General features: G+C 36.6%; 1 protein-coding gene across 6 annotated transcripts in view; it reads left to right on the top strand.

Annotated features, from left to right (window-relative positions):
- The window catches only part of LOC136842543 (Krueppel-like factor 6), a 588,925-nt gene that overhangs the window by 514,483 nt on the left and 54,377 nt on the right, over positions 1-20,065 (top strand). The window contains exon 1 of one of the 6 annotated variants that reach the window (XM_067109976.1): positions 15,773-15,949. The exons of the other annotated variants lie outside the window; for them this stretch is intronic. Coding sequence (XP_066966077.1) covers positions 15,788-15,949 — 162 coding nt within the window. The 5' untranslated portion in view covers positions 15,773-15,787. Of the gene's footprint in view, positions 1-15,772; positions 15,950-20,065 lie in introns of those variants that run through there. 6 annotated transcript variants of the gene reach the window in all.

The following is a 20,065-nucleotide window of genomic DNA, read 5'->3' on the forward strand; positions in this document are numbered from 1 at the left end:
ATGAAAGTTGATGTAATTAGTTGTACGGATAAAATTGCGGACTGAAACCAAACGAAGGCTGAACAGTTTTGCTTCAAAATCAAAATCCCTTACCGGAATCAAATAAAGGCTAAAATAACCTTGTTTACGGACAAATCCAGGATAGAAACCAAGTAGCGTGTTTCGCTGTCAAATCCTTGTCTGACAGTACATAACGGCCGAAATAACTTGATTTATAGGTAAAATTCGGGAACGCATATGTCAGTTTCATTAAATTCCCTCTCACTCAGCACTGTGAGTGAATTCCTAATCTGCCTGATTGGTCACGTGATTTATCCACCCAGGAGTGCCCCTCTTTGGTAACTTTAGTAAGCGCTTAATGCTCGTAAGGGTATTTATTTTTTTCTAATTCCTAGTTTTTTTTTTTCAAGGAAGTTGGAAAGTGTTTTATGCATTTCTTAGTATTAAATTAACTTTTTCTCGTGGTCATTATATTCTCTTAGGTTTGTAACTTCTTTTATGCTTAATTCCCAATAAATTTATTTCATTCACATTTATTTATTCTGTATGCCCCTTAATATTCTACAGGTGAATTATTTTTCTATTCTTTTAATGTTGGTTCTTCCGTTAACTCTGGATTCGTTTCCAGTAGTTGCATCGGCATCTTTTATCTCATGTTTTTTTCTTTCTTTTCATTTATGCCAAGTGTGTTTTTTGTTTTCATTTTATTGCATACATTCTGTTTTCGTAATAAATACGTGTTTTTTCTCCGTTATCATCAGCCAACCATCGTCTCTCTCTCTCTCTCTCTCTCTCTCTCTCTCTCTCTCTCTCTCTCTATGTTATCACCATCTCTCTCTCTCTCTCTCTCTCTCTCTCTCTCTCTCTCTCTCTCTCTCTCTCTCTCTCTCTCTCTCTCTCTCCTTGCAAGTTTATCCCAGACGAGAGAGACTTTCCACATTAAGTCAGCGTAGATAAGACGACCAAAACAGCGCATTCTAAACCGACATAAATTCCGCCTCAGCCCAGGGGCGCCCTAGCAGCTCAGATAAATTTTCTTAACAGGCAGTGTTGCTATGGCCTGGGTGTTTTCGGAAGGGCCGTCACCTCCTCTCTCTCTCTCTCTCTCTCTCTCTTCTCTCTCTCTCTCTCTCTCTCTCTCTCTCTCTCTCCTTTTGCACCTTTTTGGGACCTGATGTGATTGTGTATAGGCCGTACCCGACTGCTTAGTACTCCCCTTGGTGCGGAATTTTCTGCGTGTAATGTTTCCATGGAAGTGTGAATATTTTTTTGCGTAGGGCTGCCTTGGAAAGTTTGCTGTTATTTTTGTTTTCCCTCCGTGCACGGAGCCTCTTTCTATGGGCTCCTGTAGGCTGTAAGGTTTATTGTATCTTTCCTCGCCGCCGCCGCCGCCCTGCCCTTTAAGCAAATATTTATATGCTGATGACCACGCTGGCTTTGGCTTATACATGAAAGACCTTGAGCACGAAGTGTGAAAAAAGTGAGTTGCCGGCGGGTTTGTGACCCCGGGTTTACGAAATTTTAAAAATTTAGGAAATTCAAGGGGAGTGTATTTTTCCTACGTTTGGTTGCTTGGTGTGTTGAGGATATGCATGCTTGCTTTTTGTCGCCAATTCAGGTGATTTTTCGAAAAGCACAAAGAATGTTTTGATATTTGGCACAAAGCAGTAACAAAATGTTTAATGACAAGGGCTCCTCTTGAAAGTAAAAGAGGAACTTTTTTTTATTAATATGTTTATTTTCTCAAAACTGTTTTGCGTGTTCTTTGAAAATCATTGCAATATAACTATAGTTTCTTAGTCCTCGAATCGATATTAAAATAACTTGATACAATTTTAATTTCATCATCTGGTTCAAGAAACCTTTACGAAAATGTAAGATATTATCGGGGAACATTCTCCCTTTAAAGCATAATGTTATGATGAAATCTCTCTCTCTCTCTCTCTCTCTCTCTCTCTCTCTCTCTCTCTCTCTCTCTCTCTCTCTCTCTCGTTACAGCCATGCAAATTGGAGTAGCTTTGTGTTATAGGTGCATCCTTTAATGAAAATAGGAATAAGTACCAAACATTTTGGACACTGCACCAGTACAGCAGGGTTTCGAACAGTCCATTTAGTTCTGAAATGATTCCATAATTGAAAACGTGGTATTCATTGGTCAGTGATGATAGGAATGAATGGTTCTCACTTGCAGATGAATGTGGGCGGTTGGAATTGGATAATTATTGTGAGTGGGTAGTTGCTAAGCAGTGCGTGGGTGGGGATGGGGGTGAGAGGTGCCCGTATTGGTCACAGTGTGTTGACCTTAACACTTTGGAGCTGTGCCAGGAATGCTTTTACTTTGTGTTCTTGAGATGCTTTAATCTCTCTCTCTCTCTCTCTCTCTCTCTCTCTCTCTCTCTCTCTCTCTCTCTCTCTCTCTCTCTCTCATTATATATATTTATACAGTATACACACACACACACACATATATATATACATATACTATATATATGTATATATATATATATATATATATATATATATATATATATATATATATATATATATATTTATATTTTTACATGTATGTATGTGTGTGTGTTCTTGAGATGCTCTAATCTCTCTCTGTCTTTCACTGTCTCACACACACATATATATATATATATATATATATATATATATATATATATATATATATATATATATATATATATATATATATATATAATATACATATATATATATATATATATATATATATATATATATATATATATATATATATATTTATAATATACATATATATATATATATATATATATGTATAAAACATATAGCTTTTTATCATGAAAGACTGTACACACAGTTCTGTAACACTTGTTGAGAACTCGATGTGCCAAAAGAATTATCATTGATCATATATTTATCTATAAATGCATGAAAATGTACAGCAGTATACTCTCGTACACTTCTAAGTAAGAGCATTTCCGTCGCCTTCTTTTCCTCCCTCTTTTTTATTTGTTTACTCAGGCGCTTGCAATGCATGACTACTGCAAGATGGTGGTAGACAATGCACCTCAACTTCCTCTCAAGGTCATCGGTCATTACCAGTGGCTTGCAAACCACCTGCCATCTGTGTGCTTGCATTTTGCTTTTGCTTGTTTCTTGTTGTGGCTTTGCTGTTGTTACTGGTTAATATCATCGATTCTGAAGCAATAGGAATAAACATTTTTTTTATCTTGGATTGAACTTGTGCTTCTTGCTTTTTTTTTAATACTCTGGGAAGATCCTACTCATAGAAGTTGAATGATGTTTAAGAGTTATTCGTCTTAAATTCTTAGTGGAGAAGGTGAAATCACTTGGAGCATATTGCAAGACAATTTTACAAACGTAAGTAGATTCTCTAAACATATGCTTAACAGCTCTGTATATCAAGGTAAAAGGGGAAAAGAATATATATATATATATATATATATATATATATATATATATATATATATATATATGTGTGTGTGTGTGTGTGTGTGTGTGTGCGTGTATGTATACATGTATATAATGTATATATTACATATATGCATACACACATATGTTATATATATGTATATATATCACTAATATGATAAAAAACACAATGTGTATCTGTACACTTTGTCCATCGATTAAGCCACAGGCCATATAAGTATATTCAGAATAAACTTCGACCATATATTACGTTTATGGGGTCGGGACTTGCTATCTCGACCTTTTATATTAACGTCATTTTGGACGGTACGCTAGTTTGTGCGAGAGATGTGTATATATATATATATATATATATATATATATATATATATATATATATATATATATATATATATATATATATATATGTATATAATATATATATATATATATATATATATATATATATATATATATATATATATATATATATACATTTATGTGTATATGTGTGTATATATATACACACACACACGAACACAGATATCACACAAACTCACTCCAGTATTGTTCTTTGTCTTACGCATACCCGAACAAAGAAAAAAAAATAAAGGGAAAACCTTTTTTATTAATATTTTTCCCCTAATGTTTCAAGAAAAGACATTGGCGTGTTTTGGTTGCACTCTATTTTTTATTTTTTATGTGTAACATTCATTTGTACGCGTACATACATATAGAAATGAAACGTCTTTGGTGTTTCGTTTCATTTGTAATGTTTGTCTTTGTTTTTATTTACACGATTGTACAATATATGCATATGTATGTGTTTATATATATATATATATATATATATATATATATATATATATATATATATATATATATATATATACACATACATACACACACACACATATATATATATACACTGTACACTTTTTCAAGTGTTTAGAACAGGTAGGGCCTGAATACTAGAGCTTTCCCGATTCTCTGCAAGTGCTTTGGGATGGGGTTACTAGCCTCTTGTAGTTTTGTTGACCCTTTCTGAAGCTGGTACACATTTTCATGCCGGGATGAAAACAGGGGCTTTTCGAATGCAAATTAATGATTTACTAGAGGGGGAATGGTGCGGGAGAGGCGACAATTATCCGATGATTTCTTTTCATCTCCGCTTTACATTTTTAATGCGGCATTGATATCCTGTAATCATTAGAGAGTTTCGTGTATGTATTCTCACGTGGAATCCTCTGCTCATAAGCCCATGCACCTACCCACGCAAGGAAAAGAGGAACGAGTGAGAGACAGGTACTAATCACGTACCTTTTTTCCTCTAGTATTTTTTTTTCTCTCTCTCTCTTTCTGAGACGCCATCGGTGTGCTCTGGTTGTGATATTCTGTGGCAGTCTGATTCACGGGTGGCGTGGGAAGACCGTAAATGATCGTGGTTTTGTGGTCCCCCAGGATTCCTTTTTTTATTGTTTTGTGATTGTAGGGTTGCCTCTTTTTTATGTATAGGAGTGTGGGACTGCAAAGTTTTGTATGTTTAGGCGAGGCGCTTCGTCGTGTACGACTGTGTGTTTTTGGGTTTGTGTAGATTTTTTAACGTCCTAGTCTTTTATTTGTATATTTTTTCTTATGTAATCCAATATTTTTCGTTCTCTTCGTCGTCTGTTTCTTTACAGTGAGGTTCCATTTTGAGAAATTATGTCTGGCTATTTGGTTTTTAGCCAACATAGGCTTCATATTTCTGCCTTTACTCTGTGTACGGGCTCTTCCACTTTTTCTTGCTCTTGTGTTCGATCCCGGGAGAGGACGAAGACACCTGGACCAGATTTCTTGAAATCTGTTGCATTTCAGTTGATGTTAGCTGTAAGTTTGACACCTGGTAGTTAGATGACTATAGAGGGTCGCCACAAGGGCTAAGAGAGATTTGACAGGCTTCAGATTTTCTCTTTCTCTCTCTATCTTTCAGGGTTATATTTATATCATCACTGATAAAATTAATAATAATAGTTTCAAAATTTGCTGTAACCTAAGGATGATCACATTTCCCCATTAAATTTTAATAAACAGCCATTTAAATATTTAATAAATATATATATATATTTATAAATATATATATATATATATATGTGTGTGTGTGTGTGTGTGTGTGTGTGTGTGTGTGTGTGTGTGTGTGTGTGTGTGTGTGTGTGTAACGTATTTATTCTAGCAGTACAAGACGTGCCTTTTTGACTTTCCACTCCGGGTTATAGATCGAATGCGACTTGTCATTTCGGGTCCCGTGATGTGCAGCCTTCTAAGAACTTTCCATTTCCAGGTGTCAGAAGTGTGATTGGGGGTAAGCTGTGTCGCGTCTCTCGGGTGGTGCCATTTGACCCTAAAGTTTGGAAGCAGCCGGGTTAGGAGATGGATGAGAGAGAGAGAGAGAGAGAGAGAGAGAGAGAGAGAATTGATAGGTGGATGGAGGGGCGAGAGAAGGGAAGAGAGAGGAAGCCGCCTAGTTAAGAGAGAGAGAGAGAGAGAGAGAGAGAGAGAGAGAGAGAGAGAGAGATATGCGGAGGAAGAAGAGGAAGAATTCGGGTTATGAAAGTGACAGAGAGAAAGGGGGTGGGGGTGTTGAGAGGTGAATATAGAGAGAGGGAGAAAAGAACCAACCAGGTTAGTGGGTGGATGAAAAGAAAGTAGGAGTAGGAGGATAGATACTGCTGAGAGAGGGAAAGAGATAGGAAGGAATCTTGTTAGAGAGAGAGAGAGAGAGAGAGACTGAGGCCTTGCCGCTTTGATGGTATTCATTTTGACGGAGCGGTAAACATTGACGTCTAGGTTTCGCTCCTTTTCTCACCCACCACACTAGCAGAGACCCACAACAGTCGTTTAACAATTAGGTACCTAATTCACTCCTTATTTCAACAGAGGCACACTGGAATTTTTAGAGAACGCACCCATCTGTTCCGCCCCGTCCGGTTAGAGATTCGAACACTCCAAGAGAGAGAGAGAGAGAGAGAGAGAGAGAGAGAGAGAGAGAGAGAGAGAGAGAGCGTGTGTGTCCTGAAAATAACAGGAAATGTCTTCAAGGAAATGAGAAACATTGCATTATGTAAAAATATCAAAGTGAAATACTTAGCTATCCATTGTTATTCAACTTCACAGAGGATTTTTTCCTTTTTGCTTTTTTTCCTGCTCCTGTGTTCTTTGTGCTGGAAGAAAGACTTCATCTCTCTCTCTCTCTCTCTCTCTCTCTCTCTCTCTCTCTCTCTCTGCTACTATTGAATTTCAGTGTTGTTTTTATTGTTTTGGTGTTTCTTGCTTGGAAACTGAGTACACTTTTGAAGGTTTCCTTCCATGTACACATCGTAATAATTCCTTTTACCTAAAACATTTTCCACAGATAGCTTTCGTTTTTATATTAATAAAGTCGTTAGTTTTGAATAGTTGTATGGTGTATTGTACTTATTTCCTTTTCCCGAAATTTCATTTTGTAGTTTTACCAGTCGTCTTGAAATGTTACTCACTCTCTGTTGACTACTCAGGTCTCCTTGTAACCCATTCATCAACGTTGTACTTCGTCTTATTTACAAATATTGCCCAATGAGAGCTTCTTCGTGTATCAACTGTATTGAACACATTATCATGTGTGCTTTTGTTTGTACGTCTACATTTGTTGAAATAACCCTCTTAATAATTGTCTCATAAGTGTAGATGGATTTACACTCTCTCTCTCTCTCTCTCTCTCTCTCTCTCTCTCTCTCTCTCTCTCTCTCTCTCTCTCTCTCTCTCCATTACTGGTATTCACCGGATAATATGAACCGGCTGAATCTGTTTCAGGTTCTTAGGAAATTCCCATAATATTTGTAAGTGCGCAGATTCACTCTAGTTTATTTGCTTTATTCTCTTACTAAAATCACTGTAGTTTATTTGTTTTATTCTCTGAATAAAACAAAAAAAGAAATGACTTTGATACGAAGTTATTTGCCTTGTGCGGTTGCACTGACATTCCACAGGAATTTTGCGATTATCTTTTTTTTATCGTTAATATAGAATCATGTTACGCAAGGTTTTCGTCATTTTACACCCTCTTTCAGTGCAGTTTGATAAAGTTAAAACATGCACGTCAGGCGTTCATTCAGAAAAACGATCTCGATTGTAACAGCTGTCTCGTTTAATTTGCCTCGTTTTCACGTGCCCTCCTCCACTCCTTGCTTCTCGTATCCCGTCCGTGGACAGTGGAACGAACAGGTGTGGTGTTTTATTACTTCATTGGTGACTCTGATTTCCTTCTTATTTTCTTCATTGGTTTTCTTATCCTTTTGACAGCTGTTGCTATCGAGTGGTCAAAAATAATTTTCGATACATATAAGTCAAATTTGCTCCCGGCACAAAATGCTCGAAGCAACTTGAACATTTTGGAAAGCGAACGAAAATATTTGGCTTGTGAGGTATTAATAGTTTGGGCTGACCTTCACCTACACACAACTGTCTTCATCTTCCCCCCTCCTCTTCCTCCTCCCTTTACACCACCACCACCCCTGTGCTCACCGGACATTCTTTAATAGTGAGCTGGGCTGATGTCATCCCCTTGTCCTGCACCACCTCCTCCTATCCTGGAGTGTCCTGCGTTGCATAGTCTTGTACCCAACCCATTGTTTTGCACTTCCTCTTGCTTTGCATTACACACACACACACACACACACACACACATATATATATATATATATATATATATATATATATATATATATATATTATATCTATCTATATAAAATATATATATATATAATATATATATATATATATATATATATATATATATATATATATATATATATATATATATATATATATACTGTATATATTATATCTATCTATATAAAATATATATATATATATATATATATATATATATATATATATATATATATATATATATATATATTATAATATGGTAGCGCATTGGGATCGCATTTGGAGGGTCTGTTTTTTCGATCTTGGCCAGCCACCAAGTTGTTGACCCAGCTTGGGTTAAAAGGACTTGTGGCTAGCAACCTCACCTATAAAGGCTTGCAGAAGATCGAAAGTGTCTCTCTCTATCTGTCCTTCTTGTTCTCATCGCTACTGATTTTTGGCTGAAGTTTCTAACCCAAAATTCTTCTCCCGAAACTACGGCCCATTACAGTCGAATAACGTTGTGTATATATATATATATATATATATATATATATATATATATATATATATATATATATATATATATATATATATATATATATATATATATTATATCTTAGAAAGGCCCTTAACAGAAACAAACAAATTAGTAATCCACCATGTTTCGGCCAGTGCAAACCGGCCTTCGTCTCGGTAAAAAATAAGGTATTAAAGAATCAATATGTACTGTATATGGGATCAAATAGTGTTTGGATCGAACCGGTTTAAGGCGTTCCAAAGGGCTCGTGTTCTTCCAGAAGGTTCCATGTGTTCTATTCGAGATAGGAGATGGATTTTTGTTATAATCTCTGGACCTTTGATTACAGGCTTGACCTGGGAATTCATTTAGCGGTGGCTGTCTGGTGGTTGCTCTGATGGATTACCTTTCTATTTAAACCCACACAAATATTGCCCCTTAAGCACCTTCTCTCGTCTTCCACCGAGACGAGGGCCAGTGTGTATAGCCCGAAGTATGGTGGGCTATTAAAATTCCTTTGTTTCTTTTATGGTTTAGTTTTTAAGAAAGATATGAAACTATCAAAACAGAGAATGCAAATAAATACACACACACACACATATATATATATATACACTCGTATATATATATATATATATATATATATAGTATATATATATATATATATATATATATATATGTGTGTGTGTGTGTGTGTGTGTGTGTGTGTGTGTGTATCTATATATAAAACTCTTGTGTGTGTGTACGATCTGCACTCGCATATATGTTTGTGTAAAGAGTATGCATGCTCGTGTGTGTGTTTATTCCTGAAGGAACTCTAGTACGGCCAATATTGCCCTCTTGATTCAAAGGCGCGCTGCTCCTTCCTTGGCCGCTTTGCTTAATCAAGGCGAACCTAGTTGGTATTTATTAACGTTAATTATCCTTAGCAGTATTAAACTAATTAATTCTGAGACTTTTGTCCGAAAACTCTGGCAGGCTAAACGACCCATGATATCATCCTGAAATGTTCAAAGTTCAGCGAATTAATGAACGTGACTTCCCGGACTATCGGTTTTCCTCGAGGCGCTCAGCGTGAGAGTTTAGCTTCTGTAACCCTTTGCCGTTCTCGGAGGGCTTAGAATCAGGGTATGTATGTCGCCTGCGTGATAGGCCTAATTGCGTCACCTTTATTGACTTTGTCTTTGGATGGTTGGAGTATAATAGTTTTGTATCTTCATTTTTTGAGTATGTAGAGATTGTTTTGTATGATTCATGAATCGGTTTCATGAATGCTACATTTATCTTTTGTTCTCTTGCAGCGCACACAGCATATTACACACACACACACACACACACACACACACACATACACACATATATATATACACACATATATATATATATATATGTAAATCGGGGATCACAACATTAGTCAAAAATAGATTGTACTAGATTATTCCTTTTGTTGGTATTGTATAGGAATAAATGAATGATAGGTGTTTGCGCAAGCATATTTATGTATAAGCAACACTATTGTTGTATTGACTTTTCAGAATAAATGAATGCTCTGTTATAAGTTCCCCAATGTTGTGTTAAATATTCTACGCATAAATGAAAGTAAATGCTTTTTAATGTTGTATTATACACTGGATATTTTTCAAGTGTCCGCTTTTTCATTTTATGTTTTCCCTACATTTTTATACTCTGGTTGGCTTCGCAGAGAAGTGAATCCTACGTTACCTTGTTCAGAACGAGAACGAGTTGATTTCCTTTGGGAATTTGGCAGATTCCTCTTATGTTATACATAATTGGTTACTGATAACCTTTCGGGGTTCTTTTCACCTTAAACATGGCCAGAATTGTCTTTTTGTTTCCTTTTATTATGTACACATTGGATCTGTATCATGTCTGGTGTAGGTGTATCCGTTTATGTGTACACACATACACACACAGTTTAACTGACAAAGACAAAAATCAGTTGGTGAATATGGAAGGTGGCAAAAGGGCAAACAAACACACAGAGGCCACGATTGAATAAAGGAGGGTTACGTCATCCCAAGTTTCTGGCCATGCTCCAGCAGTGACTGCCTGCCTGCCTGCCTGTGGGATCCTGCCATGAGACTCATCGGGTTCTCGGAAATTTTCGTTCGGCGCTCCTTGACTTTTTTCTGTCTCTTCTGAATCGTGTCAGTTTTCTTGTGTATTTTAGAAAAGCGTTATTTTTGCACCTACTGAATTTTTCAGACGAGCCTCCTCAGTCTATTAGCAGTGAATGCTGGTCCAGTTTTTAATGATTCGCCTAACTTAGATTTTTCTTCACAGACGTATTGAGCATGCTTGTGTTTCTCTCACTAGAGAAACATGTTTTCCTTCACGGTTCGTTTGTTCGGGAAGTTTCTTCTTGCTTGAACTTGTTCGTCTTTACCCATACTCTCCCCCTCCCCCCGCCCCATACTATCCTTCTCCTCCCTTCTTTTTATAATGGGGATACGTCATGGACCGGTGATGAGTGGGTTGTCAAAATTTTTAGGTTGACTTAGTCTTGATTATTTTTTAGTTCTTGATTAAAAATCAGTGTGAAAAAATTTGTTACATCACTTGTAAATGATATGTGAAATTCATGGAGTGAGTTAGCATCATTCTAGTAGGTTATTTTTAACCAGGCAGTGTGTTAATGAGCTCTGAGTCTCAAAATGAATATTATGATAATTACCCTCCTACCGACAAAGTCCTGTGTTGGGGGGGGGAGTAATTTACTAAAATTTCCCCCTCCTTCTGTCCGTCTTTCTGTCAAGTGTTTCAGTCACGCTTGCATTGCCGTTGCAACTTTTACACGGTTGAAGGGATTTCAGTCAGACTTGTACAAGGGTAGACCATCATGCGTAAATGAGCATAAAGGGGATTTTTTTTTCTCTCTTTGCGTGTTTGTGTTTAGTGTGAACCAAATTAGGCCAAGGTGAAATCATGGCACGAAAGATTGCAGACGTTTTACTAAGCACACCTTGTTATTAGCAAATGATTTGAGTAATCTTTTCCTAGACACGTGCTGATGTTTTCGTCAACATTTCATATATTGGAATGTTCTGGAGGAAGTCAGTTGGGAGACGGTTAGGGGTATGTATTGCTTTAGCAGTATTCTCATGGTGATTTTTTTTCTTGTCAATACTTTATTGGCCTTAAAAAGTGGATTATCCTTCGGTCGGCCATTGTCCGCCGATTTATGCGTAGTTTTTAAAATACTATTTGGAATTGTAAATACCACGTTATTGCATCTTGAAAGTCTCTCTCTCTCTCTCTCTCTCTCTCTCTCTCTCTCTCTCTCTCTCTCTCTCTCTCTCTCATTTCAAGCACTGTTTTGTGATCGCGTAGATGTTTAAATAATGATTCACAGCTCATGAAGCTTATTTAAGATTGGTTCTTCATCGCTGATTTCGATCCAAGTATGAGTTTTGTATATTTTTGTTTATCGCTTCTTTAGATTCTCATTTGTCATGCTTTGTAAAGACAGATATATTTGAAGTTTTAAGGGCACATGATTTAAATATGCACGTGTTTGGGGGAAATATCGAATAAAATTATTTTTTAAACCAACTGAAAATATGATGATTACTAATTCATAAGTGTTTTACTGGATTTCTTTTACTTGCTCTTTTCTGAACTATTTATTTTTTATAAAAAATATTAATGGGCGATTTACATTGAATAGGGGTAACGTGTGATAGTAGTCAGTATCCCATGTTTTAATTACCTTTCTTTTTTTTCTAGTTTTAGTTTTACTCTAGTAATTTTCTTCCCATTTGATTTAATTTCCTCAGTAACATTATATTTTGACCGCATATGAACTTCGGTCGTTTATTCAGATCAGTTTTGGCTTAAAAGAAGGGGAGAGAGAGAGAGAGAGAGAGAGAGAGAGAGAGAGAGAGAGAGAGAGAGAGAGAGAGAGAGAGAGGGGGAATTTCAGTTTCTCAATATGAAGTTTGACTGCTCGAGATTGTTTGGACTCAGGCAGTTCAACTGAGTTTTATCTCTCTCTCTCTCTCTCTCTCTCTCTCTCTCTCTCTCTCTCTCTCTCTCTCTCTCTCTCTCGCTTGCTTGCTTGTGCATAAAGTTGCTTTGTTGATTCATTCTTTTCTTCTCCGTCGACCCTTGCACTTTTGAAAGCCGGAACCCCATCCGTCCCCCCCGAAGACACGAGGTGGCTATTTTGAGCGTTAATACATTGTCCAGTTACCAGTTTCCCTTCACTCTTTGTTGTTTCGTAACAGGCTCTGAAATCTTCAAATCTCTGTACGCTTTTATGAATTATGGAACCCATGGTAATGTGAAATTCCAATACTATCTTAACGAGATAAGGAACAAGACGAATAGGTGTAAATATGTTCAGATGTTACAAGAAGTTGCAGAGTCCACCAGTGATAATTTCTTGTCAATACGATCTTGAATAATATTGCTCTGAAGTTTAGGCCCATTGCCACCTGTTCTGATGGAAGAAGTTAAGGACACTATACCGTTCTTGCGTTACCTGTTTGGCCACCTGAGGTTGTGAGTGTCATATGTGCAGATACTTTGTTGCTTTACTTTGATGGTTTAGCTGGCAGTAGTGAATTCATGATAATTATCTTAATTCCTCTCGTTATCTGTGATCTGGTTATCAGCATGGTTATTAGAGCATTGATCTAATGAGAAATACAAGTGTTTGGAGCTCATTGCTATTGTATATAAGCATTTATGACTTCATATATCGATTGTTACACCATATATATATAATATATGTGTGTGTGTGTGTTGTGTATATACTCATTGTAAATAAAGTGAATTACTTAAGGCTGAAATAGAATTACAAAGACGCACACATTCAAACTCACATTCACACATACCTTGTACATGAAATTTAAAATTGGACAAAGAACGACCCCAGCAATTCTTTAAATTTGGAAAATTACTTTAAAGTGAGGACTTGAGTCTCAGGGTATAGTGATCTTTCGTAGATTTCAGGGGGATAACACTCAACTAAAATTTGTCTGAATTTTTCTCTTTTTTCTATCTGAAATATGATGAGGTTTCTCGGGTTAAGTTAGATTTTGAGACATATTTTAGGTGAAAAATAAAAAATATATTTTTCATGTATATATATGATAAAATGATCATATAAAATATATATATATATATATATATATATATATATATATATATATATTCATGCTATATATAGTAAATATATATATGATAAGAAAGTATATAAAAGGTGGTGATAAGGAAATATATGGTGAGAGAGAGAGAGAGAGAGAGAGAGAGAGAGAGAGAGAGAGAGAGAGAGAGAGAGAGAGAGAGAGAAACTGGAACAAATTTTGGCCGTATTGAATTAAAGAATGGCTTCACCGGACGTCAAGCTCTTCTCATATACAGTATCCTGTATAAACTCACTTGTTCAGTTCTTATAAATATGGTCATAAAAACATTATTTTAGTATTGTAATGCAGCTTTATGAAATTCATTAAAGCGATAACTCATCAAAATGCGTCACCAAATGAAATAAAGTATAATAACATTAGCGTTAACAAATAAAGTTTATTACCGTTAGCAAATAATTGAGAGGCATACGACCATCCGTTTTGACCGGGTTGCTGTGGATTTCGTCCGCTTTTTCGGAGTTGGGGATGCCTTTCATCTGCCCATTGCGCAATATTAGGGAGCTGTATGCACGCTGGATTTTTATCGAACGCGAAAACATTAATGAGACCCAAGCAATAATTTGGGCCGTTTTAGTTTTCTGAAAAGAAAACTATGTGCCAGCTTTGTCTGTCCGTCCGCACTTTTTTTGTCCGTCCTCTTATCTTAAAAACTACTGAGGCTAGACGGGTGCAAATTGGTATGTTGATCATCCACCCTCCAATCATCAAACATACCAAATTGCAGCTCTCTAGCGTCAGTAGTTTTTTTAAAATTTATTTAAGGTTAAAGCTAGCCATAGTCGTGCGTCTGGCAACGATATAGGCCAAGCCACCACCGGGCCATGGTTAAAGTTTTATGGGCCGCGGCTCATGTAGTATTATTCGAGACCACCGAAAGATAGATCTATTTTCGGTGGCCTGGATTATACGATGTAAAGAAAACTCGATTGCGCCGAAGAAACTTTGCGCATTTTTTACTTGTTTGTGTTTAGCACTTGCCCTCATTTTCCTGCTGTTCTTTTAATAAATTGGTTTACCCTTAATATTCCCGTAATTCCTTTTAATTGTTGAGATACCTGAGCTGAATTTCACTAACAGCGGGGTATACAGTTTCAGAAGTGTTTATATTCGGGTAATGGTGGCGTGCATGTACTTATGCAGTTTACAGTATAAATATGAATAAAAGTATAAGTCTCTCTCTCTCTCTTTGTAAAACTTTATAAAAAGAAATGGTTCCGTTGTGCTTTTCGAGAGAAATTGCAATATTTATTTGAGGGAATGATCATTAGAAAGTGAATTCGTTTTTATTCAATTTGAAGGAATGTCCAACATTTCTAGCAGTTTTCTTTCATTTAATTTGATGGAATATCCAACGTGAAAAAAGTAAAGCTACGTTTTTTTTAATATGAAGGAGTTTGCTTTTACCTAATATGAGGAAATAACCTTCCCATTAGAAAGTGAATTTGCTTTTACTTTATTAGAGGAAATAGCCATCACGTTACAAAGAAGAAAGTGAATTTGTTTTAATTTAGTTTGAGGAATGTCCATGGTATGGAAAAGTGAATTTGTTCGAAAGCATTTGGAAAGTAAATTTACCTGAGAATTGAAAACAAACTTCCCTTCAGTCGGAGAGTGAATTTGCAGTTTGGCGCTAAACGAATACAAAGCGCACCACTGGGATAATTGCTTTAGAATTTCGATAAATCTAATAAGGCTTCCTTTTGCCGGCTACGCGATAGGCATTTAAATTTTATTGCTGAATGGCTGGCGACGAAGTAATTAGTTGTCAGCGTGAACGCTAACACCTATTGGTTATTGGCCGTAATCAGTCAACGGTTGTCCTGGAAATGACTGGGCTGTGAGGCTGTTGGTTCCTGCTCAACATTGTTTTCTCTCTGTCATACGATGACAAGATTCTTTTTGTCAAACCATAACCAGAGGAATGTTATTTCCAGCACAAAAAAATGGCTGAGCAAGACGCGAAGGGTTTGTTGATGGTGATTGGCATAATGAAGGTGAGAAAAGCGAAATGACGACAGGAATAGATGGCAGTGGAAAGTTATTATTCTCTGTAAAAGATTTTTTCAGTCCTTTAGACCAGCCGTTGTTTAAATTGCAATGTGGAAATATTGTTTCCCACCCTAGCAAAATTAATCTCGTCTTTTTATCTTCGTTATTGATATGTAAATGGGTAAGTGCTTCATACTATTTTTGTTTAAATAAGACCTAACCTATATTTTTCCTTTACCCTTCCATGAAAATTTGACTAAGCCTGATGGATATTTTGAAAGAGAAAGAGAGAGGAGAGGGATTAGCGAAACTGGCCCTCTCTTCCCCTCCCCCCCCATCCGTCAGAGCAGTGGAGCGGCCGGTTGTTAGATCCAGTTTACAATGGCAAATAACGCCTCTATGCAAATGATTATGGAGTCTATGTAAATTTCCATTGGAAAACATATCACTTTAGGAGTCCTCCGATTAACTGAGTTTATATTACCATTGTTTTGTCGCGCAGAAACGTTCTGAAGGTATTACCATTTGCATAAATTTGCATGTATTATATCCATTGGCCGTAATCATTATTATTATTATTATTTTATTATATTATTATTTTAGTGCTGGGTATATTGTTTATATGATTCTTCAGCGGAAATGAATGCGATATAAACGGTTCATAAAGGTGAAATATTGTAGAGGGCGCCTGGGTCTAACTGGGAAGTGTGGTTTCATACAGTATGCCATTTTTCATTTCGTAATGGGAGTTCCCTTAATGCCCTGATTTATGTTGGGGAAAGTGTAACTCTAAATAGCAGAGTGAAAGAACGGGTTTATAAAGATTTCTAAGGCTTTAGAGAAAAATGGGGGCTTTTCTATGAAGAAAGACTGTGGAGTTGATTTGCTTTCACAGGCATTTTCAAGCTTTCCATGCTAAGAGTACCTGGCCATCTGACTCTATTGTTTAGTCACCCCTAACATGGGACTCTCTTTTCCATTTTCTATGCGGATCAACTGTCGGACGCTCCTTTTCAGTAAACATTATGCACCATGGATGCTTCGTTAGCTTCTTTTTATTTGATTTTTTCTTTGCATAGCTTTAGAACAAGTAGGAATAGTTACTTCACCATGCTTCACCAAGCAGCGAAGGAAACACTCTCTCAATGGGTATATTAGTTAAATGAAAAAACAAAACCATTTATTTCGAAGGGAATATTAGTTAAGTAAATAAAATGAGGGGGGGGGGATGGCGGCACCCAAGTTAGAATAACAGTTGGAAAACTCTGGTGCTAATTCCTCGGTAGAGGCAGCAGCTCCCGGATCAAAATGTACCCTTGTTCACATTTGCATAAAGCTAATTCAGTTACTTTCCGATGCTCATGCAAAAGAAATGAAATCTCTCTCTCTCTCTCTCTCTCTCTCTCTCTCTCTCTCTCTCTCTCTCTCTCTCTCTCTCTCTTCCCCCCCCACCCTACATTCTCCCACCCACCCCTTCTCTTTGTGCATGGAGTTGTTTTAGATCAGATGGCACACACTCGGTGTGTCGAATCTCATGCAATATTGGGATGGATGTGATGGGCGTATTGCATTTAATCGGATTTATTATGGCTGTCAATTTGATGCTGCAACGCTGGAGATAGAGAGAGAAAGAAAGAGAGAAAGAGAGAGAGAGAGAGAGAGAGGGGGAGGGAGAGAGATTCTTTTGTTTCCCGTCTCATATTACGTCGTCGTTTGTTTCCTTTACTTGTTCATCTTCTGCAATCTTTGCGTTGGGTATTTTTGACATTCCGTTAAGCTTATTGATTTGTGTTTTTTGCTTTTTTATAAATAATTTATTTTTAAGATACTAGCGTATCCTATTATTTCTCGTTGAAATGCCGTGTTCGTACCCTCGGCGTTTTGTTCCCAGTCTGCGAATATCGTCCATTGCCCGTGTCTTTATTGAAAATTATTTGTTACTTAGATTTAATTTGGTCGTTCCATGCCCTCCGGCCGGCACGGATAGAACACCACGTACCGTGGTCGTTAGTCTGGTATTAATATGTGCGCTTGTTTGTGTACAGCTTGCATATGTTGGTAGGTGGGGCAATGGAGGGCCGAAGTTGTTGTTTGCTGTTTCAGTTATTTTCTTATTATTGTCATTGTGAGTTTTTCTTTACTATTCTTCACAGGCTGGTTCTCTCTCTCTCTCTCTCTCTCTCTCTCTCTCTCTCTCTCTCTCTCTCTCTCTCTCTCTCTCTCTCTCTCATCGTCGTTGTTTGTGTGAATATTCCAGGAATCAAATGTTTTATTTATGGGTAGAAACTAATGTTAACGCATGGCACTGGAAAATAACAGACATATCACGCTCTCATGCACGGTCGCAAGAATTATAATGGAAACACAAATAGACTTACAAAGCTGACCAAATAATTATTATTCATGTATGTAATGCTTTTATCTTTTTTTTTTTTACCATGATTATATATCGACTTTTTTTTATTTCTCTTGAACTGGGGTCATAAGAATGGGAAAGATTTTTAGAAACAAAATATTAACAACTTATAATCACGATGCATAATAAAATCTTCATGCCTGAATATTGCGCTTGCTTTAGACTCCAATGCAGTACCTACGAACTCAGGAGGATACATCAGATACAATACCACCGAGTTGCAGGGCACAGCCAGGTACAGTTCCTTTGAACTGCAAGGTACATTTTATTGAGTACCGTAGACTTTGAAATCATCGGATACAGGGCCTTGAAATCGAAGGTACTTCGTCCATAGGCATCAAGAAGGACATTAAAAGACAATTCTGTGATAGATCACCGGAGAGTTTGATAGCCTATCACATTCATTATCGCTGGATGTACTTGCAAACATATTTCACCGAACACGTCGTTGTGTAGAGCTACTGATTTCTTTGTTATAAAAAAAATACAAGTAAAGGTTTATGGTTGCTATTCTGAATATTGAGTAGCTCAAGTCAATATTTCACGAAAAAACCACTGGAACTATTATTTTTTCCTGTTATATAAATCTTCGTCGGCCGAGATGGTTAAAATCAGCGTAACACATTTTTTTTCCAGCCTCTCAAAACAACACGTTTAGATCATGTTCAAGTAATGATGATAATCATCCTAATAACACGATGGTATGCTGAACTATTAGATAAAAAAAGTGGTAATTTACAACGTCGTTAGGTAATAAGCACAGTAAACCACAAACTGTGATACATAAATCACTTAGGATCATTTCTTTTTTTCAGAGCTAAGGCCAGCGGACCTGGCAGCTCAGTAACCGATAAACCTTTCTAAGTCTCCGATAAGAAGAAAAATTACGAAAATAAGAGAAAACGGAAGTAGGAAGAAAATTCCAATTCTTGGCAGTAGAGTCAAAGAAACAATTACTGAGCCATGTAATCGAGGGATTACTGATATCCACCCACTAAATGTGGGAAACAGTTTCTAGAGACAAAGAAAAAACATTTATTTGATTATTTTTATTCCTTAACTACTTGATGAATTTTCATCGGAAGGAAAATACACACCAAAGCATAATAAATATAATTGATAAACGGAATCATAGAATGCTTCCCAGGTTTATAGAAAGAAAGAACTTACAACAGTTGTATTAGAATTCGGCTATGCTGTGTTGATATATATATATATATATATATATATATATATATATATATATATATATATATATATATATATATATATATATATATATATATATATATGTGGGTCATCTTAAAGGCTACTTCCGTAAATAAAGAAAAAGTTAGGGTCACTTAAGTGTTGGAATGCAAGCTAGTGCCCAAAGACAAAAGAAATAATGAACTCCCACTGGAATGATCTTGTGATAGCGATTAAAATTCGATGAACGGATAGATGCATTTTCTCATATCAAGATCTGTGAACATCGACGTGAACAAATGTTAATATGATGATAGCATCTTGAACATGGTGTGAGAACCCGTTTGAGTTGTCGGAAAGCCAGTACATTTGATCACTTTTTCAGAGTATTTCATCTTGGCAGCGTTAGGAATTCTCAGTAACGTCAGAAACAACGAGCCACCCTTCGTTTATTTCTATAATCTTGGTAGCGATCTTGAATGCCTTCCATAAAGTGCTTTTTTGTGTTGGGGGAGGAGAGGGGTTAAGCGTTCAACGTCTTCGGGGGAACTCACTCTAATCTAGCCCTAGCTATACTTGGCAATCTCAATGATATTACTCTCAGTGTGCCCCTGGGAGACATTACCGGAATCGTGTACTTGTTCCTAGAGCTCAGAATAAGCGCCAGCTAAATTTCTCTTAGTGAGTTTTGCC

The sequence above is a fragment of the Macrobrachium rosenbergii genome, chromosome 10 (genome assembly GCF_040412425.1).
Source record: "Macrobrachium rosenbergii isolate ZJJX-2024 chromosome 10, ASM4041242v1, whole genome shotgun sequence".
NCBI classification, from domain to species: Eukaryota; Metazoa; Arthropoda; class Malacostraca; order Decapoda; family Palaemonidae; genus Macrobrachium; species Macrobrachium rosenbergii.